The 27791-nt window shown below is 61.3% G+C and overlaps 1 protein-coding gene and 1 long non-coding RNA gene across 3 annotated transcripts; one reads left to right on the top strand and one right to left on the bottom strand.

Annotated features, from left to right (window-relative positions):
* On the top strand, positions 1-23416 carry WNT9A (Wnt family member 9A). Of its 2 annotated transcripts, none has more exons than XM_058740482.1 (4): positions 1-203; positions 17153-17409; positions 18185-18435; positions 20333-23416. In XM_058740482.1, exons 1-4 carry the CDS (start codon positions 109-111, stop codon positions 20813-20815), a joined length of 1086 nt encoding a protein of 361 aa, XP_058596465.1. In that variant the 5' UTR covers positions 1-108; the 3' UTR covers positions 20816-23416. The 2 variants fall into 2 exon arrangements, with proteins under 2 accessions (XP_058596465.1, XP_058596456.1); XM_058740473.1 differs by having other exon boundaries at positions 2-203; positions 18185-18447.
* Positions 19574-27745, bottom strand: LOC131517839 (uncharacterized). The gene is made up of 2 exons (XR_009264865.1): positions 27549-27745; positions 19574-20443 (listed from the first exon to the last, which is right to left on the bottom strand). It is a non-coding gene; the product is annotated as an uncharacterized LOC131517839 (long non-coding RNA).
* Between the last annotated feature and the right edge of the window lie 46 nt (positions 27746-27791).

The following is a 27791-nucleotide window of genomic DNA, read 5'->3' as shown; positions in this document are numbered from 1 at the left end:
GGCGCCCCGCCCCCGGCCCGGCGCTCCGGGCGCTATAAGAGGGCGGCGGCCGTGGGGCGCCCTGCGCGGGGCCGGGAGCGCGATGGTCAGCCGCCGAGGCGCGGCAAGATGCTGGATGGGCCCCTGCTGGCGCGCTGGCTGGCCGCGGCCTTCGCGCTGACGCTGCTGCTCGCCGCGCTGCGCCCCTCGGCCGCCTACTTCGGGTAGGTGCGGGCGGCGCGGGGACCGGGCGCGGGGCGGGCGGCCCAGGTGCGCGGGCCCCAGCCGGCTGGCGGGGGGCCGGCGGGTTGCCGGGCGCTGTTTGTTTGCGTCCTGGCGGCGCGGCGTGGGGAGAGGGGCCGGCGCACCCGACGACGGGCTGGCGGCGGGGCCGCGGTCCCCCGTGACCCCGGAGCCGTCGTGGCCGCGACGCGCCCGTGTGCGGGGCTCCCCAGAGTTCGGGGACCCAAGCTGGTCCTGGCTCCCTGTTAGGCCGCCGAGTTCTGGCGGAACGGCTGGAGCCTCCCCCGGCCCCTACCCACCCACCCGCCTTGCAGCTTCCCCCCTCCTTTCTCTCCTCGAGAAGTTAATTTAACAACAACAAAAAAAATACGTACAAAATCCAGATGTTCCTTGCACCGAGCCCCAAAGGAGGAAAAAAAAAAAAATAACTCTAAGCTGGAGGCATTTATTTTTCTTGCGCTTTGCTTCTTACGGCCGCTCAGGCCCCGGCCCCGCGGGAGCGCGTCTGTGGGACCCGACCGGTGCACAGGGCCCGGCCGGGGCCGTGAACGCCGCCCCCCCCCAACCCCCGCCGTCTCAGGGGTCGCCTCCCGGAGCGCGTCTCCGTAGTAGCAGTGTGTGTGTTTCCTGCGCGTCGCTCCCGGCCGTTCGCTCCTGCCCTGTACTTCCTCGCCCCTGTCCCCCAGATCTGGGATGTCCAGCCCAGAGACCTTTGGGGACCCTCCCTCGCTGCGCCACGCAGATGGGCACCCGGAGGTCCGGGGGTGGCACGGCGCCAGCACCCCCGCGGGGTCTCTGGACTCCTCTCCTGCTGCCCAGGCACCGCCCCTGGAGCCGCGCGGCCCACCCTCTAGCTCTGGCCCCTGCCCTGGGCGCCCCGTGGCTGCTTCTGGTCGCCGCCCTCCGCCCGTCACCTGTTCCCTCGCCCAGGGCCCGGACGCCGTCGCGCGGCGGCTGGCCGGCAGAGGGCCCCGTTGGTCCAGAAATGTGGCACCGTCAGGGCGGGGAGAGGCCACTGGGCTAGGAGCCCTGCAGGTGTATCCTGTTCTCAAAGAAAATAAAATATTTTCATGGGAAACTTTCCCTTTGTGTTTTTCTTTCCCCCCCCTTCTCCTTCTGTTCCTTTCTCCTGGGTCGTCTTCCAGGGTCAGCTCCGTGTCTACTTCCCCTGGAGACCCCACCCGGCAGCCCTCTCCTGGCTGGGGCCTCGGCTGTGCAGAGGCTGGCACGCCCCTGCACGCCATCTGTGCAGCCTTTGCCTCGCCCTCGCGGGCAGAGGGAGGGTCAGAGGATGGCCGTCTGGCCGCAGGTCCACGGTGAGTCACGGCGGCCTGTTGGCCAGCTGTGCCTCCCCACTCTCCCGGCCCAGCCTCGGGTCTGCGCACCAGGCTTCAGACACACCCTGGGCTTGTCTGCTCCCAGCAGCTCCCTGCTGGCAGCCCTGCTCCTCCTGGGGAGGTCAGAGCCACAGAGGGGAGGTGGGGGTCTCGGGTCCTGGCTGGAAGCCCTCCACCCTTACCACGGGCAGCCTCCAGACTTTTTACCTCTGGGGGAGTTGTTGAGCTCTGCTGTTTAGTTCACGGGCCTGCGGGTGGGACATGGAGAAGGCCTGGTGCCCCTGTGAACTCCCCTGACCAGCCCTCTTGTCCAGAACGTTGGCCCCAAAGGCTGTCCTGTGCAGAGTGTACCAGGCAGATGTATGGCCAGAGGACAGCTGGCTCTGCTGGGGGCCCTGCCACCACCGTACCAGGCAGGAGAGCTGGGTTCTGTTTGATGGACAGAGGTCCTGGGGTGGGGTCTGCTGGGTGCCAGCAGGATGGGCAGAGAGAGTAGACTTTATGGGTCTTTGCCCAGCAAGCACCTCAGGGGTTGATTCCCAAGGTGGGGCCAGACCTGGGAAGAGAGGAGGGGGAAAGACACACTCTAGACCAGTCTGTGCATGGAGGCCCAGCCTTTCTGGTCAGCAGTGACTGGCTGGGCCTGGGTCTGGGGCCCTTTCTCCCGGCCCAGCAAAGTGGCAGGGGCTGAAGTGCCAGGGGAAGGAGATAGCCTGAGGTGGGCAGGGCAAGGCTGAGGCAGGGCCTGGGGCTGCGGCTAGGGTTGGAGCTGGAGCTGGGGCAGGGCTGGGGCTGGGGCTGGGGCAGGGTCAATGCTGGGTCTGAGGCTGGGGCTGGACTGGGACTGAGGCTGGGACTGGGGCTGAGGTTGGGACAGGGGCTGGGACAGGGGCTGGGGATGGGTCAGGGCTGGGGCTGGGACTGGACTGGATCTGAGGCTGGACTGGGACAGGGGCTGGGGCTGGCCTGGGGCTGAGGCTTGACTGGGGCAGGGGCTGGGGCAGGCCTGGGGCTGGGGATAGACTGGGCTGTGGCTGGCTTGGGACAGGGGCTGGGCTGGGGCTGGGTTGGGGTCAGTGTCAGTGCTTGGTCTGAGGCTGGGGCTGGACTGGGTCTGAGGCTGGACTGGGACAGGGACTGGGGCTGGACTGGGGCTAGGCTGGGGCTGAGGCTGGGGCTGAGGCTGGGACAGTGGCTGGGTCAGGGCTGGGGCTGGGACTGGGACAGGGGCTGAGGCTGGACTGTGGCTGAGGCTGGACTGGGGTTGGGGCCGGGGCAGACCTGGGGCTGGGGCTGGGGGCTTCCCTCCCAGCCTGGTGTGCAGAGTGAGCAGGAGGAAGGAGCTGGGATTCAGGTCCTCTTTCTCCCTTCCCCCTCTCGGAGAACTCTGCCTGGCACGGAGGCTCACAGGCAGGCAGGGCAGCTCCTGTTACAGGCCAGAAACTGAGAGAGGCTGGCCTGGGGTTGGGGGGGGGTGGTGGTGGGGTGTCACGTGGGCGGTGGGAGCCCTCCCTGCCCCCTCCCCGAGGCTGCAACCTAACCCGGCCTGTTCCCATTGCCCTCCCAGCCTCTGGCCACTAGGCAGGACCCTCCGGGCCGCTGCCTGGCCTCGGGGAAGGGGCTCTTCCCTCTTCCTCAGTGGCCTGGCCCTGCTTCTTGGCGGTGTGATTAGCAGGTGGCGTTTCCATCTGGTTCTCCAGGGGCCTAGACGGCTTGGCCTGATGCCCTCCTGGAAGGAGGGGTGGCCTGGCTCCCAGCAGAATGGGGCTGGCCTGAGGTCTCCTGGCGAGTTTGGGAAACAGACTCAGACCCTTACCCCCCCATGCCCTGTGGACCTGGGTGGGCTGAAAGCTTTGCCTGCCCCTGCTTCTGGTGTTATAGGTGAGAACATGGAGTTGAGGAGTGATCTGTGTGTGCTGAAAATCTGTTCAGGAAGGGATGCCCCCAAACCCAGGGCGAGGAGCCCTGGTGCTCCCCCAAGCATGGAGCCAAGGGCTGGGTCCAGCAGAGCGGGGCCTGGGCTCCCTGGTACCTCGCTGCCCTTTTCTTAGAGATCCTGCATGTGCCAAGCCAGCCCCAGCAGAAGCCCCTGTGGCTGCCTGTAGACTTACATCCGGGGGCTGCTGGGGGAGTGGAGGCCTCAGGCTTCCCATGTGGGTCATCTTCAGAGAGCTAGGAAGGGCTGTCATGAGCCCTGAGGCCCTTTCTTGGGGTTGGCCCCAGCAATCTGCATTCTGTGGGTGACACTTGCAGGCTGGCTTGGGGGAGCAGGGCCCTGCTGGGAGGTCTGTCTGGTCCAGGCAGCCTGGAGGCCTGTATGGAGGAGGCTCCCCCAGCCAGGCCAGGCATTGGTGTGTGGGGTGCTCGAGGCAATGTCAAAGGCAGCTAAGGTGCTCTGGGCTGCAGTGAATGGGGCCTGAGGGCGTTTAGGGCCCACTGCCTTTCCGTGATTGAAATGGAACTCCTATCCCATAGAGTCACCCTGTTGGAGCCTGCGGTGCAGTGGTTTCTGGTACATCTACAAGGCTGTGCAGCCAGCACCACTATCTAATTCCAGAGCGTTCCATCACCCCAGAAACCTCATATCCTGCCTCCCCACCTCCAACCCCAGCCCTTGGCAACTGCTAATCCACTTTCTGTCTCTGTGGATTTGCCTGCTCTGTATGTTTTACATAAGTGGAATCATACAGCACGTGGCCTTGGTGTCTGGCTTATTTCACTGAGCATAGCGTTTTCAAGACTCATCCACGTTGTGGCATGCATCCGTGCTTCATTCCCTCAGTGACCATGTTGTGTTCGATTGTGTGGATGCACAGCAGTCTGTTACGTGCACTCCCCTGCTGACCGACACCTGGCTGGCTTCCACCATTTGGCTCTTGTGATGCCGCCGTGGGCATCAGTGTACAAGTTCTTCTATAGATGTAGGTTTTCAGTTCCCTGGGTATGTATACTGAGAGGTGGAATTGCTAGATCGTATGGTAATCACCATGCTACCCTCCCGCCAGCAATACAGAAATGTCCAGTGTCTCCACATCCTCGCTGGTTCTTGTTGATCAGCTCTGCCTTTTCTTCTAGCCATCCCAGTGGGTGTGGAGTGGTATTTCACTGTGCTCTGACTTGCATTTCCCTGATGATGGGCGACGTTGAGCATCCTTCATGGGCATGTTAGTCATCCATATGTTTTCTTTGGAGAAATGTCTACTCAGTTTCTTCGCCCAGCTCTTGGCTGGGTTGTGGGTCTTTGTTGTTGATTTGTCAGAGCTCTTTATATATGCAGAGGTTTATTCCTAGATGGAGGAGAACGTGGAGTGTGAGCCGGCACGCTGTCTCTCAGCTGTGCCTGGGCCTTCACAATGGGTCCCCCCCGCCCCCCAGCATGACTGTGTGGTGAAGGTGGTCCTCTGTTTACTAGAGGCTTGTCTACGGGCCTGGTCAGGGGTTCTGGGGACTTGTATGGGAGCCTGCCCTGCCTTCGGGGCTGTTGTCATGGTGGGAGTGGCTGACTGTGCGTGCAAGGTCAGTGTCAAGAGGTGGCGGTGCCCCTCTGTATGAGCCTGGAGCCCAGCTGGGGGTTCTGTGTGGCTATGTGCCTATTGGCTGCTCAGAGGAAGGGCTCCCAGAGGGCTGTGTACTGGGGGTGGGGGCTCAGGCTCACCTGTGGGGGAAGTCAGCCTCTCATGGTGAGGCCAGGGTGACCCAGAGCCCAGGGAGGCCGGGGTGGGGCTGGCAGAGAGGGAGGTGTCCCCTGTGTTTCCCCGGCTGGGGGCCAGGGGTGTGGAGCTAGAGCTGAGTGAGAAGCAGGCTGGGCCCATGGTGTCCACAGACCCACCTCAGGACGGACGTGCCCACAGTAGCCCTGCAAGGCCCCAGCTCCAGCCTTTGGAAGGGAGGCCATGGAGTGGGCTCAGCTCTGCAGTCAGAGCTGAGCAGGAGGGCAGGCCCAGGCCTTCTCTGCAGTGTCCAGGCAGCCGAGTGGCCAGCAGGGAGACTGTGCGGCCCCTTGGAAGTGGCCCTGTGGGCAAGGGGGCACGTGGGGTGGGCTGGACAGACTGGAGGGCACTGTGTGGAGGGGTTGGGGCAGGTGTGGGGAGGCAGGTGGACAAGGGTAGGGATACGCCCCTGCATCTCTGCTCTCCAGACTCTGTCCCTCCTCCCTGCCATTCTGACCAGTCTCCTCTGTGGGGCCTGTGGCCCCCCAGCACAGAGACCAGTAGAAGCAGGTGCTAAGTGCCAGCCCAGCCCAGGCCTCTGGGCTGGGGGCCTCCTGAGGCCTCGTGGTGAAGCCTGAGGTGAGGAGGAAGCCACTGCCACCTGGCCCCCCTCAGCTGTGGGAGCAGATGTCCTGCCACAGCCGGCGGCCGTCTGGACGGGGGGACAGCTGGCCTAATCTCGCCCCCATCCTCTCCACTGTGGCCGGGACCCAACTCTGCAGATGAGGGCACTGGTGGGACTCTGCTGGGGCTTCCAGGGTGGCCTTGGCCCAGGGCGCCACCCGCGGCCCGTCCCTGGGGGCCCCACCATGTCCAGGACAATAGCAAAAGTGTGTGGGTAGCTTTTCTCCTGGAAAAGAATGCACACACACAATTTCTCCCGGGGGGCTATGGGACCTGGACGCAGGACGAGCGATGAGCTGATAAGGGGCCTGGCTTGGTTTTCCTGGTTGCAGAAAAATGACACCAGTCAGCAGGGCCAGCACCCGGCCCTCTTAATCCGGGCCTGGAGGGGCACTGGCCCCTTTGTGTATTGTCCTGGTGGGCAGTGCCTGTCCCAGCTCTGCAGGCCCAGAGGGGTATCAGTGGAAGCACAGTTGTCTGGGAGGTGGGCGAGGCCAGGCCCCTGCTGGCAAGTATGCCTCTGGAGGGTGGCGAGCAGGGCTGTGGGCCTCTGCCCTGCTTGGGGTCTGTGTCAGGAAACCAGCATGGCCTAGCGGGCCCCTCCGTACCTGCAGTGCCTCTAGGGAGCCCCGAGTGCTCCAAAGTGCACTGGGCAGGTGTGTCCGAGGCTCTGCTCCCTCGCTCTGCACTCAGAAGCCTGGCCTGGGGTCTGAGGGGCTGCTGCATCAGGCTTCCCAGTCCCCCTCCCCGCCCCCACTGGCCCTGACGTCCCCAGCTACATGAAAGGTGGGCTCAGCCTGAGACCTGTCTGATGGCCGTTCAGTGGGCTGTGTGCTGAGGGGCAGGGCGTGCCTCTGGAGCTCCCAGGGCAGGGGTGTGGCTGGAGGGCTGGGAGCACCCCCTGGTATGGGTGGGGAAGCTGGGGGCCTGAGGCTGGGGCGGATTGCGGGGTGGCTCATCGTTAAGGGGCCTCCGTGGGCTAGCAGGCGGCAGGTGGCCGTGCAGGGGCCTCCACAGGAGGGCAGCGCCGACCTGGGTGGCGTGCTGGCCGCCCGGCTCCGTGACCCGCGGGCCCGGCCTGCCGTCCTCCCCTGCCCCTCCCAGCGCGGTTCCTGGCTGGCCTGGCGCCTCTGGCCGCAGGAGGAAACCCAGCCGCCCAGCTGGCAGGCCGTGCACCTCGAGACTGGCGGCCGGACGAGGGAATGGAAAACGGCAAGCCTCAAGCTGCGTTTGTTTTTCTTAGCGATACCTGAGGTAGATGCGGCCAGGGAAGTGGTCTGGCCCGGGAGAGAGGCTGCCAGGGGCTCCCAGACCAGAGCACGTCAGAGCCGGCTCCCTCGTGGACAGACAGAGCTGCCGCAGCCGCCCCGGGGCCCTCCCCGTGTCCCCGGCTGTGCTGGGCATGTAGGAGGCCAGCTCCAGGCAGGAAGGTGGGCGCCAGGGGCCTGCCCCACGTCCTGCCCGGCCCTGCTTGTGAGCTCCTTCGGACTCTAGCTATCTGGGAGGCCCAGGGCCATGGCACAGCCTGGCTGCTCCCTCGTCTCCCCTCGCCTGCCTGTGACTCGGGTCCTGGACGGCCTCAGTCGCTCTCCTGGGTGCCCATAGCCTGCCCTGCTGGCCGGTGGCCAAAGAGGCCAGCTGACTGGTGGCCTTCAGGGCCTGGGGTCCCAGGGGCTCTGCTTGTCCCGGCGGTTGCTAAGGGTGGACAGGGACATTTCTGTTGGGCTCGGGGACCCCAGGCCTTGTGCAGTGGAGTTTGCTGAGTCCTGTGTCCCCCTGGCCTGGGAGCATCCACTATGCATTCTCACCACCCCTGTGTGGACACAGCCTGTTGACAAGGGAGTGGAGAGGGGGTGCCCTGGAATGTGGGGAAGTAGAGTGTCGGCAGCTCTTATAGAAGTGACAGCTGTCATAAACACAAGGGTGCTCGCCACGCTCCTGCTCTGGTTACCATGGCCTGTGGCCCATGCCTCCTTCTTGGTGGGCCTGGGCATCAGATGGGCGAATCAAGCTGCAGGGAGCCCCCTGGCTCTGGTGGTGTCTGCACCCACCCCACCATATCCCCCTGTCCCCTGCGCAGGGCCGAGTCAGGCTGCAGGGAGCCCCCGGCTCTGTTGGTGTCTGCACCCACCCCAACGCACCCTCACATCCCCCGAGCAGGGCCGAGTCAGGCTGCAGGCCCCGGGAGGATGGAGGGTTAATCTCAGAACCAGTTTCTCCGCATTGGAATTTGTTTTGAATTCGATTCGCACAGAAATTAAACGCTGTCTGGTGGGGCTGAGGTTCCTTGGCAGTGCGCTGTGGCTTCTGGAACTCCGGCCTCTTCTCCCTCCGCCCAGCCCTGGGAGCTGGGTTTGTGGGCAGGGTGGCCCTTGGGGTGGCCGGGCCTGCTGGCAGGAGGAAGGGCCATTGGAATCCGCCTGGCCTCAGAGCTGGAGGAAGCAAGCACTCTGGGGACCGGCCAGCTGCCGGCTCCTGCTGAGGACAGGGACATCCCCCATTCCTTGCTGGCAGTGCCGCCCTGCCCCCTGGCTGCCCGAGGGGGCAGGTTTGGGAGTGTGTGACCAACTAGGTGCTCAGAGGGGTGGCCCCATCCCCAGGCCGCCAGCATGCCAGTCTCAGGCCCCTCCTCAGAAGGGGACAGGCTCCTAGACTTGGCTGTGTCTGTCCTGGGTTCTTTCCAGGCCTGCTGGGACTAGGGTGGGGTCTCCTTGGTGTCACTGCAGGCTGATCAGGAGGAGGGGCCCTCAACAGCACAAAACCCAGTGTAGGGAGGCCTTGTCTCGAGACCCTAACCTTCATTACATCTACTAAGGCACTTATTCCAAAAAAAGCACATGTCAAGGTCCCAGCGGATGTGAACTTGGGGACATGTGCCCTCTGTCTGTCACGTATGGTGAGCAGCACAGGCCAGGGGTAGCGGGGCAGGCATGTGTGGAGGTGCCTTTCTCTGTGGGCCTCCCCAGCTCTGTCAGCGGACCCAGAGTGGAGTGTCACAGGCCGAATGGGAGCTCTCAGCATGCTTCCAGGGAGGAGATAACCTTGGAGTATCCACAAGGAGTAAGAAACCGCAAAAACTGACCCAGCAGGTTTGGAGAAACCAAATGGGACTGGGGGGAAGGTGTACGTCGTTGAAAGCGGATTTGAAATAGCTGAAGAGAGCCAGTAAGGCAGATGATGGGGCAGGAGACTCATGTGGAGTGTGGCCTGTGTTGGCAGAAATGCAGAGAACCAGAGGCCAGAGGCCAGATTCAGGGACTGGGTGGCCAGGGGTCCTGTTTGCAGAGAATGGCAGAGTATTTTCCAAAAGTCTCAGAATTTGTCAGGGTCACGTGCAGGATTCAGGAGACGCCGAGTCGTCCTAAACAGAGAAAACAAAAATACTTCCAGAACATGAACTAGAAGCATAAAACACCCAAGACAAGGAACCATAAAAGCAGCCTGGGCCAGCAGATGCAGATACTGTGGGAGGCTGGTCAGCCTGGTGGTGAACCTCAGAGCAGAAATGCACACAGTGCATGGCAGGCTGGGGACTTGCCCAGGGAAGTGAAATACAGACCTTTACAGACAAGCTGCAAGATGCTCAGAAGGCCACTGTCCAGGAGCCGAGGAGTGTCCAGCATCCTATTGGGTCCTCACAGTGGAACTAAAATACACGACGGCCTGTAATTTGGGAGTGGGGTTCACAGGCTTGTGTCCTCAGGCCTGGTATTGCCCACCACTGGACGTGGCTAAGCCACAGACGTGTGCAGTTGTGAGGGTGGCTGTGAAATAGCGGCAATGCAACATGAAGGTTCAAATCACCAGGGGGAGATGGGTTATCAAGGAGTAACTGGAAAGGAGGCAGGAGAGGAGACAAAGTGAAACGGGGCGGACCTGTGGAGGAAATACCAGCCGTGTGGCTGAGGAGACCAGGGTCCTAGCCAGGGCCTTGGTCTGATCACTGGCTCTGCGACAGGACAGGATGTAAGCATAGACAACGTAGGAGGTCAGGGAGAGAACACACCACCTCAGTGGACCTTGAGGGAGTTTCACTGTGACCCAGGCTCTGCATGGTGACCTGGGTTGTGATCCAGGCTCTGCATAGTCTCCAGGCTGTGACCCAGGGTCTGCACAGTGACCAGGGCTGTGATCCAGGCTCTGCATAGTCTCTAGGCTGTGGCTCAGGATCTGCCTAGTGACCTTGGCTGTGACCCAGGCTCCACATAGTCTCCAGGCTGTGATCCAGGCTGATGCACCGTGACCTGGGCTGTGACCCAGGCTCTGCATAGTCTCAGGCTGTGACCCAGGGTCTGCATAGTGATCTGGGCTGTGATCCAGGTTCTGCACAGTGACCTGACTGTGATCCAGGCTCTGCATAGTTTCCAGGATGTGACCAGGGTGTGCATGGTGATCTGGGCTGTGTTCCAGGCTCTGCACAGTGATCTGGGCTGTGACCCAGGCTCTGCATAGTCTCCAGGCTGTGACCCAGGGTCTGCATGGTGTTTTGGGCTGTGATCCAGGCTCTGCACAGTGACCTGGCTGTGACCCAGCCTCTGCATAGTCTCCAGGCTGTGACCCAGGCTCTGCACAGTGACCTGGTCTATGACCCACGCTCTGCATGGTGACCTGGGCTATCTGGGGCTGTGATTAGGGCTGTACACAGTCTTTGGGCTATGAACCAGGCTCTGCATGGTGACCTGATTCTGAAGCAGGAGGTGCAGAAGTGGAGAGAAGCCTGGATGCAGTCAGCAGCGGTTGGTCACAGATTTGAGGAAAAGAACAGTAAGCTAAAGCCAAACATGGCAGAAGGAAGAAAACAGAAGCCGCGCGAAAACCAACAAAGTACCAACTGTGCATTAGAGATGAAGGGTCCCTCTCTGGGAATTGCTGAGGGGTCTGGTGTGGTGGGAGGGCTCAGTGCGGTTGCATCCTGCTGCTGGGAAATCGCTACAGATTCTGCAGACAAGAGTAGGGGATGCTGAGCGCTTTCCTGCCAACCAGGCTGCAAATTCTGAGGCAATGCAGAAAACCAGAGGAGTAACAGAAACTCGAGACAGAGAAATACTGAGTCTTTGTGAGTAGGGAAGCGGGTTAGCGGTCACGATCTGACAGTTCCCTCAACAATGGTGACTAGCACTTCTGCTCCTTGGTGGACACCAGCGTCCACGCACAGATGTGCATGGGAGGGGCAGCGGTGGCTTGCGCATGATGGCGAAAGGGTGGATGACTCAAGTCCACCGCCCAAGGACAGGTGAGCACAATGCGGTCTGTCCATATGGTGACACACAGCAACATGGACATGCTGTCAGCACAGGAGCCCTGTCACCAAAGGCCACCTACCATATTTGTCTGAAATGTCCAGGACAGGCTGATCCACAGACACAAAGTACATTAGTGGTGGCCAGGTGCAAAAGAATAGGTTTGTCTCTGAGCCAATGAAATGCCCTGAAATTGACTGGCCGTGTTTGCACGCATCTGTGAAAATGCAGCAAAACACTGAATTGTGGACTTAAATGGGTGAATTTTGTGGTATGCGAGTTGTATCTCAATAAAACTGGAAAAGAGGAGAGGAAAAAAAAAGAAAAGTAATTGGATCAGCAGGGAGATCTTTTCATCCAGAAAAGGCCAGTCCTACCAAACAGTTAAGAAGATGTGATTTTGATCTGACTCATCTTCTGGGAAACTGAGACAGTGAGCGCTTTGCTAAGGCACTGAGACCCAGTGGGAAGAGCATGGAAGAGAAAATTACAAACACAGATGCAAATGGCCTAGACCCGACATCCTCAAGGTACAGCTCACAACACAGAGGAAGGACAAAACCCCTTTCATCCGAGGCGTGCTGCACAGCCAGCATTGGAAAATCCAGTTAGTGGCATTCCTGTTTTAGCAGAAAAATCACATGCCAACAGATGCAGGGACCACATTTGAGGACACTTGACATCCGTTTATGAGTTTTGAGCAGCTTGTAGCAAATGAACGGCCGAGGGGTCTTCTTTAACCTGAGCTGGGTGCCCAGGGGATACCCGACGAACTTGCCATGCTGGTCACGGAAATGGCCAGGGCTTCCTTCTGAGAACCAGGACACAGACAGGGAGGCCCGCTGTCCTCACAGACCCTTGGGTGGGAAGGGAGCGTTTCTGTGCTGCCGCAATAGAGTGCTGGCTCTGCAGACAGGTAGGTTCCCCGGCTTTGGCCTCTGATGCTCTAACCACCTGTAGGGTGTCTGCGTCTCCGGAGAGCCAGGTCTGGGTGGTAGAGATGCAAGTTTGGGTGTGTGGACAGGGTGAGTGGGGGGAGGGTCCCCACTTCCTGGCACTGAGGTGGCAGAGATGTGAATTTGGGCATGTAGATGGGGTGAGTGGTGGGGAGGGTCCCCGCTTCCTGGCACTGGTGCCCGTGGGTCTCTCTCACCTTGGGGCCACACCTGCACACAGGTGCCCTGAATGACTCTATGCTGGTGGGTGGCCACGGAGCTGGGGTGGGGGGGCTCTGGGCCCTGCACGGCAGTTGGCAGATTCTGCACCGTGGCCGGAAGGCAGGAAGGATGGCTGAGGATAGAAAAAGAAAGCCAGCAGCCTCGTCTCTCTGCAGACCGCACGACCATACACAGAGGTGAAAACCATCAGAGATGAATCAGCGCACGTGACTTGTGTGCTGAAGGCCAGTTGGACGTCAGATCAGTTGTGCCTCTGCTGGAATCCAGGACTGGCCAGCACAGGGCTGACCTTGGTGGGAGTACCTGTAGGCCCCCAGACTGCAGCAGCAGGGAGAGGCTGTGGGTGCCCCAGCAAGCCCATCTCACGTGTCAGCCTTGCCGAGTGGGTTCTCAAGTGTCCCGTGCAAACACAGAGCCAGCACATGCCTGCTGGACCTGCTGGAAGGAGCTCCGGACACAGTCCCAGTAAAACACCAGCCCAATGACCACTGGCCAGGGCAGAGCCCAGAACAAGGAGCCTGCAGAAGGCCGCTGGCCCCGCCTGGCTTGGACAGAGCACTGGTGTGCCTGCGTTTAGGAGACGGTGTTCAGGACATTACAGGAGGGGCAGGCCTGCAAAATGAGATAGGAGAAATGGCACACACAGAAGAAAGTTGTGCAGTAAAGAGGGTTAGTGTCTGGGAGGACACTAAAAAGTGCCTGACGAGGTCACCGTGGGGATCGGAGCGTGGTCCCCTCTGACTCGGCAGGAGGGACTTGGGGGATCCCAGTGTGAGGCTGCGAAACATTTCCGTGCGTTATCATGTCTTTGAAAATGCCTGAATGTCACCAAGTGCCGTGCTGACATTTAGACCTCCTTAGGATTTATTTCCTGGTGGGAGATAGCCCAGCACTGGGAGGAGCTTGCCCGATGGGACGGGGATGGGGTGCTCCTTGCCTGCCCAGGAGGCCGCTTGCCTGCAGACAGCCTGCCCAGCCTCACCCCCTCCACGGCCGCCTCTGCCAGGCTGGATGCCTGCTGGCAGGGGGCAGCTGCATTGAGCCTGGAGGCAGGTACACTGTTGTGGGGTGGGCAGTGGGGCCGGGGCCTGGAGTGCTCTGTGGCCTGGAAGGTACAGACTCCAGAGACGGGTGTGTGGGAAGAGGCCAGCACATAGGGCTGACGGTTGTGTGTGGAGTCGTGTGGTCTTGAATAGCCCACACGTTGTCCCTTGCATGTGTGCCAAGCTCTTGGGCTGCGGAGAGAGGAGTGAGCTGCATATGTCCCCGGGCTCCTCTGCTCTGGGCTCCCCATGGGTGCAGGCCCTCTGGGGGCACGGCCTGTGGGCTGTGGCTTGCTGATGCCTGCAGACTCCATGGCATGGGCGGCCCATTGTTCAGCCGGCCCTGGTCTTTTCATGCAACAGTGGGTGTCGGGGCAGTGTGTGAGCGAGACACCTTTGGAAAGAGAATGGGGTGAATTTCATAGACATATGAGTTCAGAAATCCAGCCACGGGGGGAAGACCTCTTCCCCGTGTCCACAACAGCCCTCAACCTGTGCTCCTTTGATGACTGGAAAATAACACCAGGGCGGTCTTACTCTGTGTTTCTGAGTGGGGCGGAGCCACGAACAAGTTCTCACAGATGCGCTCCACCCTGGAACTGTGTGGCCACATCCCATGGCCATGTGCAGCTGGTTCCTTTGGTTGCTGATCTGCAGGAAAGGGGTCTGTCCACACCCACACCTCCATACAGAAAGGCAGTTGGCTCTTGGTCTGGGATCCAGCTCGCAGGATCTCCCCTGATGCGGGACTCTGCTGCTGTGCACGGTAGACCCTCTCACACTTAACCGTTTTTCTGGGCCTCTGGATTCTGGGTCACATGGAAAAGAGCCTTCCGTGTTCCAGGAGTGTTTTATGACCCTCTTGCCTTTTGTCTGGCACTTCTGAGGGTTCCTCTCCGTGTTTGGGTTTCTGTCCTGGGTGTCCATGCTCACTGATGCCCACCCCGTTCTCTGCACCCCATGTACCGTCTGCCTGCTGGCACCTCTGTGAGGGTCTGTCCCCTGCCACTGCAGCCCCAGGCTGGTCTCAAGCAGAGTGCACCCCAATAGTTAAGGAGGCCTGAGGCAGAGGCCAGCCTCAGTGAGGACACAGACTGGCCCTGGGTACGTGTGGGGACCCCCTCCCTCAACCCCCCCATGTGCAGTGAGGACGCAGCCTGGCCCCGGATGTGTATGTGGGGACCCCTGCCCTCAGCTCCCACGTGCAGTGAGGACACAGACTGGCCCTGGGTGTGTGTGTGTACCCCCACCCTCAGCCCCGTGTGCAGTGAAGACGCAGGCTGGCCCCGGGTGTGTGTGGGGACCCTGTCCTCAGCCCCCACATGCAGTGAGGACTTAGGCGGGCCCCAGGTGTTTGTGGGGACCCCCACACTCAGTCCCCACATGCATTGAGGATGCATGTAGGCTTGCCCCAGGTGTTTGTGGGGATCCCTGCCCTCAGCCCCACACATGCAGTGAGGACGCAGGCTTGCCCTGGGTGTGTGTGGGGACCCCATCCTCAGCCCCCACGTGCGGTGAGGATGCAGGCTGGCCCTGATGCCCCAAGGCAGGCTTGGAGGTGGGCTCGCCTGCCATCCCTCCCCCTCCCCACACCCACAGCTGCTGTCACCAGCACAGCCCCAGGTACCCCTGGGCCAGCCTTGCTGTGGTTGGTCCTGTTGGACACAGGCATATTTTGGCACCAGCCTAGAGCTGGGTTAATCTCAGAGAATCCAGTCTGGGGGCTGTGCAGGTTGTAGGCTGCAGCCCTTCCGGTGTGTGGCGGCACGCCGTTGTGGGCACAGCTGTTGACATTCCTGTCTGGGGACACGTCTCTGTCGTGTGAGCTGCCTTTGTGTGGGGAGTGTGGCTCTTCCACTCCGCAGTGTGGGGTCCCCAGGCCCCTGCCTGCCCTGGCCCAGCTCAGCTGTCCTTGTGCTCAGGGCCGCTTGAGCTCAGGCATGAGGCCTAGAAGTGCACGAAGTGACCCCTGCCATGTCCCCATGCTCTGAGGCAGGATGCCCTGACCCCGGGATGGGAACTGGGGGTGCAGGTCGCTGAAGCTCACAGGTGCCTTCTCCCCAGAGGCCTTGCTGCCCGCATGGAGCCTGTCTGTGCCTTGCGGACCTTTGTGGTTCCTCCAGCCCATACTCTCACTGGTCACAGCACACCAGTTGGTCCTCCTGGCTCAGTGTCCCCAGGCATGTGCTGTGCAACATGTGTATGGACTCAATCTGGTGGGAACACACCTTGGGCTCTGCTCACTGACACCCTGGGCTTCTGGGACACTTGTAGCCTGGCTCTCCTGCAGCTCAGGGCTCAGCCCCAGCAGCCCATTGGTGCCATGCTAGCCCAGAACACCCTGGGGTGTCCTCCCAGGGTGCTGGCCAGCCCCTTGCGCCCACTGCACCTGAGTGTGAAGAGGATGGTTCTTCCCGCTCTGTGTCCTTCATGGCTTTACCCTCCAGGGTCTTTTGCAGGGATTCGTTTCTCCCACCTGCCTGCCTACTCCCCTCTGTGCCCCATGCCCTCTGCTTTGGCATCCCTGCAGGCTTGCTGGGCTCCTGCCTGGGCCTCCTTTGGGCCTGGTTCCCAAGTCTCAGCACCTTGGCCTCCTGCCCTTGGGGAGCTGACCAGGAAGGGCAAGGCTGGTGCTGCTCCGTCAGGAACGTGGGTCTGGGGTCCTTAGGGCAAGGATCAACTCTGCCCTGTACAGGCTCTGCCCTTGGCAGGGTACATGCCTATCCCCCTAGCACACTCTGGCCCCCCAAGCCCAGGCAGGGCCAAGGAGAGGCCATGCTGGAGTGTGTGCAGGGCAGGGGAAGGGAGGGGCCTTGGAAGTCATTACCCTAGGTTGTCCCCAGAGGAGCCTGACCTGCTGTGTCATTGCTGGGTCCATCCAGCTTCTAGGAGCACCTGCCTGAGCACCTTACCCTGCAGAAAGCTGCCAGGAGCCAGCCCAGTGGCCACCATGCCCTTGAGGGGGCTTTTGAAGGGCAGCAGTAAGAGGGATGGGACATGATGTGGGGTGTAAGTGTCTGAGAATACTGGAGCCCCTGGCTCCTGTGGGTCACTGGGGTGCAGAGGCTTGTTTCTTGTGATGCTCATGTCAGAGGACCGGAGCCCCACCCGTGTGTAGTTGGGCACCTCTCCTTCCTGAGGGCTGAGGGTCTGGATGTGCCTAGAGCCCGGATGTGGCATCACCTGTGTGGGGACATTGAGATGTGTTTGAGCACAGAACAGGCAGGAGGTCAGGACCAGTCGGACCCTGGGTGGAACAGCTGAAATGGGGGTTGGGGGCACCTGAGAACAGGTGATTGACTCTGAAGGTCAGGGCCTTGGCTCAGATCAGAGGGTCAGAGCTGCAGGGGAACCAGGAGCCGGCTCTGGGCCTCCCCTGGGTTCGACCGGGAGCTCCTCAGTGGCCCAGGAGTTCCTGGAGACCCTACTGGGACCTGCAGGGCCATCTGTACATGCTGCAGGAGAGCAGGGAATGAGCCAGGACCCTCTCCTAGAGGCCACAGGGCCATTGTGGGGTTGAGTCACTGCAGCTTTGGGTGGCAGTGGGTGGGGGTCCTGGAGCAGCAGTACATGCTCCAGCTGGGTAAGCAGACACAGGAGTGGGTGGGGCAGAGTGTTGGATGTGGTCCCCTTGTGGCCTGGGCTCCTGTACCCCTCCCTGCCCTGTCCATCTGCGCCCTTGGCCCACCCCTGTGCTGGGCTGGCCTGAAGGTGCGTGTGCCTGTGCGTGTGTGTGTGTGTCTGTCTGTCTGTCTCTCACCTCGGGCGTGGCCCTCACCCTGGCATCTCTGTACCCAGGCTAACGGGCAGTGAGCCCCTGACCATTCTCCCGCTGACCCTGGAGCCGGAGGCCGCTGCCCAGGCACACTACAAGGCCTGCGACCGGCTGAAGCTGGAACGCAAGCAAAGGCGCATGTGCCGCAGAGACCCGGGGGTGGCCGAGACACTGGTGGAGGCGGTGAGCATGAGCGCACTTGAATGCCAGTACCAGTTCCGGTTCGAGCGCTGGAACTGTACCTTGGAGGGCCGCTACCGGGCCAGCCTGCTCAAGCGAGGTGAGTGCACTAGAGGTAGGACCTTCTGAGCAGGTCTGCACCCCTAGGACATCGTCCCTTCGCTGGGTCCCAGGGCACCTGGGGGTAGGGTGCGGAGATGGGGGTTGCTCTGTGTGGCTCGTCCTCCTGACTGGTCCCTTGGCCCCCACTACCGCACCCGCCTGTAGCTCCACCTTCCTCCCCACACTGCCCTAACAGCCAGGCCCCTCCCTCCTGCCCCGCCCCTCCTGGGGAACAGTAGCTGGCAGCACGGGGCGCATTTGGGCAGCTTTGACAGGGTGCAAGGCAGCTCTGATGGCTGTTGCCACATGGTGGTGACCAAGGCCCAGCCGCTGGGCATGAGGTGCAGAGGTCCAGCTGGTGCTCCGAACAGGGAGCCTGCCTTCTCCTCTCTCCTTGCGCTCTGATCTGAGACTTTGAACAGCCTTGTTTAAAAACTGAGGACCTGAGGGGCAGGGCAGGGCTCGCCAAGTCCCGGAGAGAATCTGGTGGGTCGGAGACGCAGTCTCTGATCCCTGGGCAGAGCCTAAATCTCCATGCACTTGGAATTCTCTCTACCCCGACACATCATGTGCCTGGAGCACATAGGAGCACCTCGTACCCCCGGGGGCACATGGCGGTCCAGGCAGGGATGCCCCCCACCCGCGGTGCGCACCCGCAAGGATCCTGACTGCAGACCCCGCATGCTGTCAGCATTCGGGGCTCCAGAAGCACCTGAGTGAGGTGGGGGTTGCTCCTGCCTGCTCACCCATCCGCCCTCCCTGCGCCCCCACAGGCTTCAAGGAGACCGCCTTCCTCTACGCCATCTCCTCGGCCGGCCTGACGCATGCGCTGGCCAAGGCGTGCAGCGCAGGCCGCATGGAGCGCTGCACGTGTGATGAGGCCCCCGACCTGGAGAACCGGGAGGCCTGGCAGTGGGGCGGCTGTGGGGACAACCTCAAGTACAGCAGCAAGTTTGTCAAGGAGTTCCTGGGCCGCCGCTCAAGCAAGGACCTGCGAGCCCGCGTGGACTTCCACAACAACCTCGTGGGTGTGAAGGCAAGCGGGGCGGGGCGCGGGACAGGGCAAGGGGCCAGGGGCGAGGACTCTGGGTGGGGAGTGGGCATGGGCGGGGTGCAGGGCGGGGCATGGATGTGGGGAGTGGCATAGGTGTGGGCGGGGCATGGGAATCAGACATAAGCATGGGCGGGGCGAGGGGGGCATGGACATGGGGCGGGGTGAGGGTGGGGCATGGGGCCAGGCACAGGCCTGGGCAGGGCCAGGGGCCTGGACTCGGGGTAGGGTGTGGGCATGGGCGGGGTACAGGGCGGGATGAGGGGGTATAGGGTGGAGCATAGGTATGGGCAGGGCATGGGACCAGGCACAGACTTGGTGGGGGCAAAGGGTGGAGCACATGGGTGGGGTGGAGCATGGGGGCGGGGCATGGGAGCAGCCGCTAGTGCTCAGGACCCGCAAAAGTGGGGGACAGGGCTGGGGGCTAGGAGGAGGTGCAGTATTGCCGCCTCCGGGTCTGTGTTCCCGGCATGTGGTGCCAGCCTGGGCCCTGGAGTCTCCTTACCTTTGAGTGTCGTTTTCTTACAGAGATACTGGTTGTTGTGGAGGGGGCGGGGGACAGACTTGTAAGGTCTTTAGCTAGGCCCTTCTGGGGGCTGCTGGCTGCAGGCTGGCTGGACCTGGGGGTACCTGGCTCCCGGCCATCCTTCACCCTCCCTGTAGCCCCTTAGCTCCTGGGCCCACACCAGTGGAGGAGGCATGAGTGCTGTCAGCTTCACTGCAGACAGAGCACCCCGTCCCCTTAGTCTTCACACAATGCGGACCACCAAGGGCCCCCCGAGGCTCTGCCCGGCCTGGGGATGGTCAGGGGCTCTGCGTGCTCGCCAGGCAGCCCCCAGGATGTGGAGCCCCAGCCTGGGAGGGGGCCAGGTAATTAGAGCCAGCCCTGATCTGAGCCCCTCTTTATTGAGAAACCAGACTTCTGAGTCTTGCACTTATTAAAGAATCAATTTCCCCCTTTTTATTCGGAGCCCTTGTCCCTCCTTCTGCCCTCTGCAGAGGGATGCGGGCAGATTAAATCCCCAAGGCGAGGCTATTTCTTTTCTTTTGCATTCTCTCCTTTGTAAGCTATTAATGAAAAGTCAGAATATGGAAAGTGCTCCATTAGCTCTGCCGGGCCTGGGTAAGCAGCGTTTTAATTAAATTTGTCCAGGTTTCTCAGCAGAGTGTCATTAAATGTGACTCTTCTATTGCCGGGCCAGAGGGCAGCCACATTTCCTAATCCCCCTCAAGCCAGCCAGCCCTCCCTGAGGGCAGCATGGGAGTTCAGGCCTATCCTGGGATGGGGCCCACTAGAGAGGGCCTCCTCCGCTCTCTGCTGCCAGGGACCCCAGTGTGGGTGGTCAGGCAGGAGGCCCCTTAGGGCAGCTCTGTGCGTGTGTGTGGAAGTGGGGGTACCGTCCCTCCCCTCTGGGGCTGACCTGGAAGATCCGGGGGCCAGTTCTGCCAACTGGGCCAGCTAACTCGTTTCTCCTCACTTCTCCAGGAAGTAGGCTAGTAGGCTGCTGAGCCCAGACTGGGGGTTCCTGTTGGGGCATTGACAGCAGGGCTAGAGGGGAGGCTTGCTCAGTCCCTTCAGAGGGGAGCCCTGGATGCAAGGAGGGAATGTCTCCACAGGGCCACAGGTGCTGCAGTGGCCACTCTGGAGGCCATGGTACTGGACGTAGGGCTTCTGTCTGGGGACATCTGTGGCTTGGAGGTGGAGGGACAGGTGCAAGAGCCAGGAAGCCCGGGTGATGGGTAGTGGTGGTCCCTCAGGCTGGGCTTGGATCCGGGGGAGCTGTGTGGTCGAGCCCCTCTGGGGGTCATCTGCAGGGGCTGTGCCCAGCCTCTCAGTGTGGCCCTCATGCTCAGCCCCCTCCCCTACCAGGTAATCAAGGCCGGGGTGGAGACCACATGCAAGTGCCACGGCGTGTCAGGCTCCTGTACTGTGCGGACGTGCTGGCGGCAGCTGGCACCCTTCCACGAGGTGGGCAAGCGCCTGAAACACAAGTATGAGACAGCACTCAAGGTGGGCAGCACCACCAACGAGGCCACCGGGGAGGCCGGTGCCATCTCGCCGCCTCGGGGCCGGGCTGCAGGGACAGGAGGCAGCGACCCGCTGCCCCGCACGCCAGAGCTTGTGCACCTGGACGACTCGCCCAGTTTCTGCTTGGCCAGCCGCTTCTCCCCGGGCACCGCCGGCCGAAGGTGCCACCGGGAGAAGAACTGCGAGAGCATCTGCTGTGGGCGTGGCCACAACACCCAGAGCCGGGTGGTGACACGGCCCTGCCAGTGCCAGGTGCGCTGGTGCTGCTACGTGGAGTGCAGGCAGTGCACCCAGCGTGAGGAGGTCTACACCTGCAAAGGCTGAGCCCCGGGGCCGGCCAGGCTGCTGCAGGGGGAAGAGGCCGTGCACCCAGTGTGAGGGGTCTACACTGCAAGGGTTGAGTCCCTGGGATGGGGCCCCCAGCACACTTGGCACATGGTGATGAGAGCCCGGGGATTGGCTGGGTTTGCTGTCCCTGCCTCTTTGTCCGTACTCTCAAAGACCCAGAGGCGGGAGGTGGCCCTGGTCTGGCCCCTGCATCCCCTCTGTCCGTGCCCCACCCCCACCCCCATGACCTGAGAGCGTGGCACCATGCTTTCCAAGCTGTGTCCGTCCCTGAGAGGCCAGTTCCTGCGAGCGGCACCCTTCCCTGCTCTGGGCTCCCTCTGAGGAGCACCGGGTGCACCTTCGCGGCCATACAGGGTCTCTGTGTGGCCGCCTGTGGGCTGTCCTGCTCCAGCACTGGCTTAGAGAGTCAAACCACTAGGAGAGAGACAGCCCGGCCACCCAGCCGCGGGGGTCACTGCTGTCCCCTCTGACATGGAGCACTTCTCTTGGGAGTGATGTTGATGACTGTTAAATTATTTTTATTTAACTAATATATAATAATTATTATTTCCATCCCTGCCTTGCCTCAGGCTTGTGGCTCCCCCTCCTCTTGGTGGTGCCCAGTCTGGAGGGTCCCCTTCGTCCCTCCCCTCTACGCCCCCTCCTAACCTCTTTGCCTGATCTGCTTTGTCGTTTGAAACCACTAAATCAAGAGGGATGTTGCTGTTGTTGTTTTTAAAGTAATAAAGCAGGTTGTGTGTGGACACTGCCCTCAGGGCTTCTGGAAGCCAGGCCCCTATACCCAGCTGCCCCCAGTGAGACTGTCCTGGGAAGTGGGTGGACCCCACTCTGGGAGACTTTGGCACGCACCCCAGCCACTTTGGTGTAGGTTTTAAGGCCTGGGGTGGCAGCCAGTGGCCTGCCCTCTCCCCAGGGGTGGGCACAGCAGAGGGGAGGGGCCAGCCCCTTGAAGGGTTCATTTCCTAGCTTGCTTTGTGTTACTGCGGGAGGAGGCAGACGTGAGGACACATGTGGATGGAGAGAATCTGGGACTAGGATTTGGCAAAAGGCGGGCTGTTCTCTCTGGCCACTCTTTGCCACTGCAAAGTTGTCTTTGCAGGGAAGGAAAATGGATGGGCTACACTGACCTGGCTTGGTTTGAGTGTGTGTGCACATGCGTGCATATGTGCAAGACTGTACGTATGTGTAGTGTGCTTGCATAAGTGTGTTTGGTTTTGTGTGTATACGTGTGCATGAGCACACGTGTGTGTGAAGTATGTGTGCATTTATGTGCATGCATGCGTGAACACGCTTGCAGGTTTATGCGTGAGCACGTGCATGAGCAAGTCTGAAGTGTGTGCATGCATGAGACTGTGTCAGCATATGTATGTGTCTGCAGAAGTGTGCATGTGAGCACAGGGGGCTTGTATGACACATGCATCTGTGCTGTGTGTGTGTGTGTGTGAGCATGTGCATGTAGCTATGCATGCATGCTATATGTGTGATGTACATGTGCATGTGTGATGTGCATGCATGCATGCATGCATGTGGGTGAATGTGTAGCCACATGTATCTGTGGTGTGTGTGCCTGTTCTGGCTGTGTTGATGGTCAGTGGTCAGCTGGGGCGTGGCCTCTGCTCAGTGCCCTCCCTCAGCATGAGGCTGTCCTTCCCACGTTGGTGTGAATGGCAGCCTTGGCTCCTAGATCCTTTGGCTCTGGGCCTGCCCTGGTCAGGCTCTGTGGCTGTGCTCTGGGTGGGTACAGAGCTGGGTGGCGGTGCAGACACAGGAACTACTGAGTGAGGGGGTTCCTTGGAGTTCCATGGGCTCCAGGAACCCTGGGGACTGTGTTTTTAAAAGAAAACCTATTTATGTTGATGTGGGTCTCTTGGTCCCTGTTCTATAGTGTAAATAGTGAAGTCTATTCTGTGGTTCAGAGAACATCCCGTGAATGCCTGCATGCTGAGAGGGTGGGGGCCAGGGGCCCAGAGTGGGTGCAGCCACACCCCCGTGACAAGACTGGAGCTCAGTCACTTCTGGGTCTGGAAAGGCAGCAAGTCGGAGGAAGGATATTTTGTTAACCAGATACCACATTTAGCTCTATGTCATAATATAAAGGGAAGTATTTTTTTAAACAAGGCAGACTGAAAACGTCTGCTGGCTGGTCTGTTTATATATAAACATATATCAGAATATCTTGCTAAGCAAACTCCTCCTGACGGAGCCTCTGGTCAGCGTGCTGCTCTTCGTGCAGGAGAGCCTCTAGAAGAAACTGTGCCCAGGGGTCAGCCTCTCTGGGACGGGGCAGGGGGCGGGCCACAGGGCTCAGCCATGCTGAGGGCCAGGCGGGTCCCGGCCACCTGCTCCCTGCCAGCCACACACATGTGGACTCCTGGCTCGGTTTGGGAGGTCCGGGTAGGCTGGAGGGAGAGGGGCATTCACACACGAGAACCCTCGTGCGAGCCTATCGATTTCTCTACCTCATCTGTATAGCGAGTAGGTGTGTACTCGAGTGACTTGGAGAATGTATTTATTTAACGGCTTTGTGTAACAGAACAGAAACGAAATGGACACTAAATAAATGTATTTTAAATTATAGCCCCATCTGAGTCTGCTGCCTTCAGAGGGGTTCTGGAGGGCCGGAGGGAGGAGGAGGGACTGAGGCAGGAGGACCTGAGGGAGGAGGAGGGCCTGAAGGAGGAGGAAGACCTGAGGGAGGAGGGGGGTCTGAGGGGGGAGGAAGATCTGAGGGAGGAGGAGGGCCTGAGTGAGGAGAAAGACCTGAGGGAGGAGGAGAGCCTGAGTGAGGAAGAGGGCCTGGGGGAGGAGGAGGGCCTGGGGGAGGAGGAGGAGGGAGGAGGAGGGCCTGGGGGAGGAGGGGGGCCTGAGGGGGGAGGAGGACCTGAGGGAGGAGAAGGGCCTGAGGGGGAGGAGGGCCTGAGGGAAGAGGAGGGCCTGAGGGAGGAGGAGAGTCTGAGGGAGGAGGAGGGCCTGAGGGAGAAGGAGGACCTGAGGCAGGAGGAGGGCCTGAGGGAGGAGGAGGGCCTGAGGGAGGAGGGTGAGGGGAGGAGGGCCTGGGGGAGGAGGGTTTGGGAGAGGATGGGGGCCTGGGGGTGAGCCTGAGGGGGAGAAGGGCTTGGGGGAGGTGGAGGGCCTGGAGGAGGAGGAAAACTTGAGGGAGGAGGGCCTGGGGGAGCAGGGGGGCCTGGGGGAGGAGGGCCTGGAGGAGGAAGGCATGGGCGTCGGCCCCAGGGGGAGGAGGGCCTGTGGCGTGGAGGGGGGCCTTGGGGAGGAGGACCTGAGGGGGGCCCAAGGAGGTACAGGCTTTAGGGAGCAGGAAGGCCTGGAAGGCTCAGCACGGCCCAGCTGGCTCCAGAGGGGAGGGCGCTGTCTCCCTGTTCATGGTGCCGAGGCTCCAGCCACACTGTGCAGGGGCCCCATCTGAGGTCCCAGGGATCTGCTGATGGGCTTGTGTCCTGCTCCTTCCAGCTCAGCCTCCGCTCCCAGCATGCCCTCTAGCCTGGCTGTCAGTGGTGGTGGGGGGCCGTGTGAGCCTGGAGACCCTAGTCTGCAGCAGTGGGCTGGTCAAGGTCCCATCCCACTTCCCACTGGAGCAAATGGCCACACGGGGGTCTCCCAGATCTAGAAGCCAGAAGATCAAGCTGTGGGCCTCAGAGACTCTGGGGAGGGTCCTTCTTGCCTCTCCCAGGTGCTGGTGCCCCAGGCAGTCCTGGGCTTCTGGGCACTGCACCCCAATCTCCACTTCTGTCTCTTTCCCTTCTTTCCCTTTCGGACACCTGTCATGGGATGTGGGACGTGGGACCCACCAGACTACGCAGGATGCTCTCGTCTTGGGATTGCTAATCAAGGCTGCAAAGACTCCACCTCCAAATAAGGTCATAGCCTGAGGTTAAGGTGGGTGTGAACTGGGTTGGGTGGGTGGGGGGCACCTGAGAAACCGGGGACCCTGATGGGGGAAGGAGTGAGCTGTCCGTCATGTGGGGCTGGGCTGGGCAGGGCAGAGCACACCCCTTCTCCTTCTGGGGTTACTCTTCCCTCCTCACCCAAGACCCACGACCCTTGGGGGGCAGTGAGGAGAGCCCTTGAGCTGCCGGGGGACAGGCCCGCCCCTCCATGCCCCTGCCCCTGCCATCCTTTCCCTGCTCTGTGGGGTAGTGACCCAGTGTGTCTGAGAGCCCCAGCTGCTGGGTCTCTCACATGGGCCCCTCTATCTGCATGTCCACCTGCTGGGTCTGGGGACTTCCAGGCATAGCACATCCTCCCTCAAAGTGGTCCCCAGTTCCCTGCCCCTCTGCTGGCCTGTCTTCTCTTGAGCCTACCTGTGTGACTCCGTAGCTGTGACATGCCTTGCAGGACCCCTGGGGCCAACCTGTGTGACCCCGTAGCTGTGACATGCCTTGTAGGACCCTGTGGCCCCTTTCCTGGAAGATTGCCTCCCTGCAGCCTCAGTTTTTATCTGTGACCCCAGACCCCCCAGGAGAGGGGTTGCCACAGAGCAATGTGGGATTATCTGCCTAAGCCTGGTGCTGGAGCAGAGGGTTGTGGCACCTCCTCTCTGTCCCATGGACACTGCCACTAAGAAGGTAAGGGGCAGCTCCTGGTGCCAGACCTTCCTCCAGGCTGAAGATGGGGCCCCTCAGCTGGCCACTGGGTTCTGTGGTGAGGGATGGGGAGGGTGCAGGGTGGAGGGAACCTGGGGGGCCCATGGGAGCGGTTCCTCCTCACTGCACAGGGTGGAAACTAGGGCCTCCTGCCCAAACACTGATACTGAGGTACGGGCAGGGGCTCAGGCCTGGGCGGGCAGGGGCTGCAAGTGGCCCAGGCCAGGGAGCAGCAGGGAGGACAGGGCTCGTGGGGCAGGATGGGCTTCACAGGCCACTGTGCACTGCCTTGCACCAGGACTTACCCTCCTCTCGCCTGGGGTGCACAGCCACCTGCCAGGAGCCCTCTCTGGACACCTGGGTCTCCCCTCTGTCCTGGGCTCTGTGTACGGTGGATATGCTCTGTGCATCTGGCCTGTGTCTGCATGTGTATGTGTGTGTGTGTGGATGGGCTGTGTCCATGCATCTGTCTGTGCATGGGTGTGTATGTGTGCCTGTGTGTCTGTTCACATGTGTGTGTCCACACGTGTGTATGTGTGTATCTGGGTTGTGTGTGTGTGGGCATGTGTGAGCACCGTGAAGACGAAGTGCTGGGCTGTCACTCTCCTCCTTTTCAGCCACCCGCCTTGCCTGCTGAGTGGCCACTGGGGCCTTTCCCGCCCCATCTCTAGCCTCCTCCAGCTGATGACCTCCTGCTGGTCCTGCCTAGAGCCTGAGATAGAGGGCCTGCCCAGTATGACTGCGGCAGCCAGGTGGGTAGAGACACCGCAGGGGCTGCAAGGTACTTCCTGCCCTCCTGGGGCAGGCAGGAAGCCTGGGAACTTCCAGAGTTCAGGGCATCCCTGTGGCTTGCTGGCAGGGCCACCTGGGGTGAGGAGGGCAAAGCAGAGGAGCCCCACAGGACTCAGGGCTCCGGCTGGGAGGCTGCTCAAAGCCAGTCCCAGCCCACTGGCCCTGGTGCCATTCACAGGTGGGGAGACAGCTCAGGACACAGAGGTGGCCACAGGCAAGTCAGGCGGCAGCCCAGCCTGGCCCTATGGGGCGGGGGTAGGGGCGGGAGGCAGGAGATGGCTGCGGGATTAGGTAAGAAGGCACGGTTAGGTAATGTCTCAGACGGGAAAGGTATCCAGCTGGATCCTGCCTGCTTTCCATGCTGACTTCAGAGACAGGATGAGGTGGAAAAGTAGATGGAGGAGAAGGAAGAGTGAGGAAGACAAGAAGCAGAGGGAGGGGAAGGAGGGAGGAGGCAGAGGAGGAGGGAGGAGCAGGAGGGGGAGGAGGAGGAAGAGGAGGAAGGGGAGAGAGGAAGGAGGAGGAGAGGGAGGAGGGAGAGGGGAGGAGAGGGAGGGTGGAAAGGCAAGCTAGTACCTGGACAGGCCACAGCAGGGCCGCAGGTCACCTCACTGTGGGACCTGGGGAGGGGGCCCCAGGACCACTGGGACCATGGGAGGCAATGCTTGCTGCCAGTGGGGCCGGGCCAGGCTGCACAAAGCAGGTGCTCAGGGAGCAGTCACTGAGGAATGGGAGAAGGAAGGCACCAGGAGGACTGAGAGCCCAGCGCACAGAGGGACTGGAAGCTTGGAGGTGGTGAGCAGGCAGTGGTCACCCTGGCCCTATCCCAGGGGGCACACAGCCCCAGCAGTGCCCTGTTCTGTGGGGGGGTCCCTGAGTCCATGGCCTGAGCGAACTCCACCCTCCTGAGACGGCCTGCAGCATGATGGGCTGGTGTGCTAGTGCCCTGGATGTCCTGCGGCTCGGCCTCCTCCATCTGCTGCCTCCACCCCACCTGGGCTGCCCCTGCCCCTCCCCCTTCCTGGCTGCTGTGCTCCATCTGGAAGCAGCCCTATCCTCTGAGACCCTCCCCACTCACTGCCCAGGGGTTTCTCTCCTGGGATAGGACCCCATCAGCCCACTGTACAGCACACAGGTCATGGGGTGACACCCAGGCAGGACAGACACTGGGCAGAGCAGGGATGGGACAGTGTGCCTGGGGACCTCTGCTGCCTGAGCTCCTAGGCAGAAGGAGACCTCAGCCTGGGCACAGGTGTTCTGGTTCTGCACGATCTTGGCTCTGCCTGGCACCGGGGCCTTGGTTTCCCTACGCATACCTTGGAGGTGAGGCTGGTGAGGCGGATGGTCATGGCTGCTTCATGACAGCCTGGGATTCTGCATTGGGCCAGGCCCAGAGGCCAAGTGTGAGGTGGAGCTGTGGGCTCAGGGTCACCTTCATGTCCTGGACCAGCATTGCCCCTTGGACAGAGTGGAGGAGGGGTCTAGCAAGTTGCCATGGAAACAAGACCAAACAAATAGTTCCCCCCCACACCCCCCCCACAACAGGCCTGCAGGGCCCC

The sequence above is a fragment of the Neofelis nebulosa genome, chromosome 1 (assembly GCF_028018385.1).
Source record: "Neofelis nebulosa isolate mNeoNeb1 chromosome 1, mNeoNeb1.pri, whole genome shotgun sequence".
Classification (NCBI taxonomy): Eukaryota; Metazoa; Chordata; class Mammalia; order Carnivora; family Felidae; genus Neofelis; species Neofelis nebulosa.
Note: the sequence above shows the minus strand (reverse complement) of the source record. Positions and strands in the feature narration are given on the sequence as shown.

What these genes read in the sequence shown, in the direction of transcription:
- WNT9A (XM_058740473.1), top strand. Translation starts at nt 109, where the DNA reads ATGCTGGATGGGCCCCTGCTGGCGCGCTGGCTGGCCGCGGCCTTCGCG. An exon ending in GGCCAGCCTGCTCAAGCGAG is followed by an intron (nt 17,410 to 18,184) that starts GTGAGTGCACTA and finishes GCGCCCCCACAG; the next exon opens with GCTTCAAGGAGACCGCCTTC. An exon ending in ACAACCTCGTGGGTGTGAAG is followed by an intron (nt 18,448 to 20,332) that starts GCAAGCGGGGCG and finishes CTCCCCTACCAG; the next exon opens with GTAATCAAGGCCGGGGTGGA.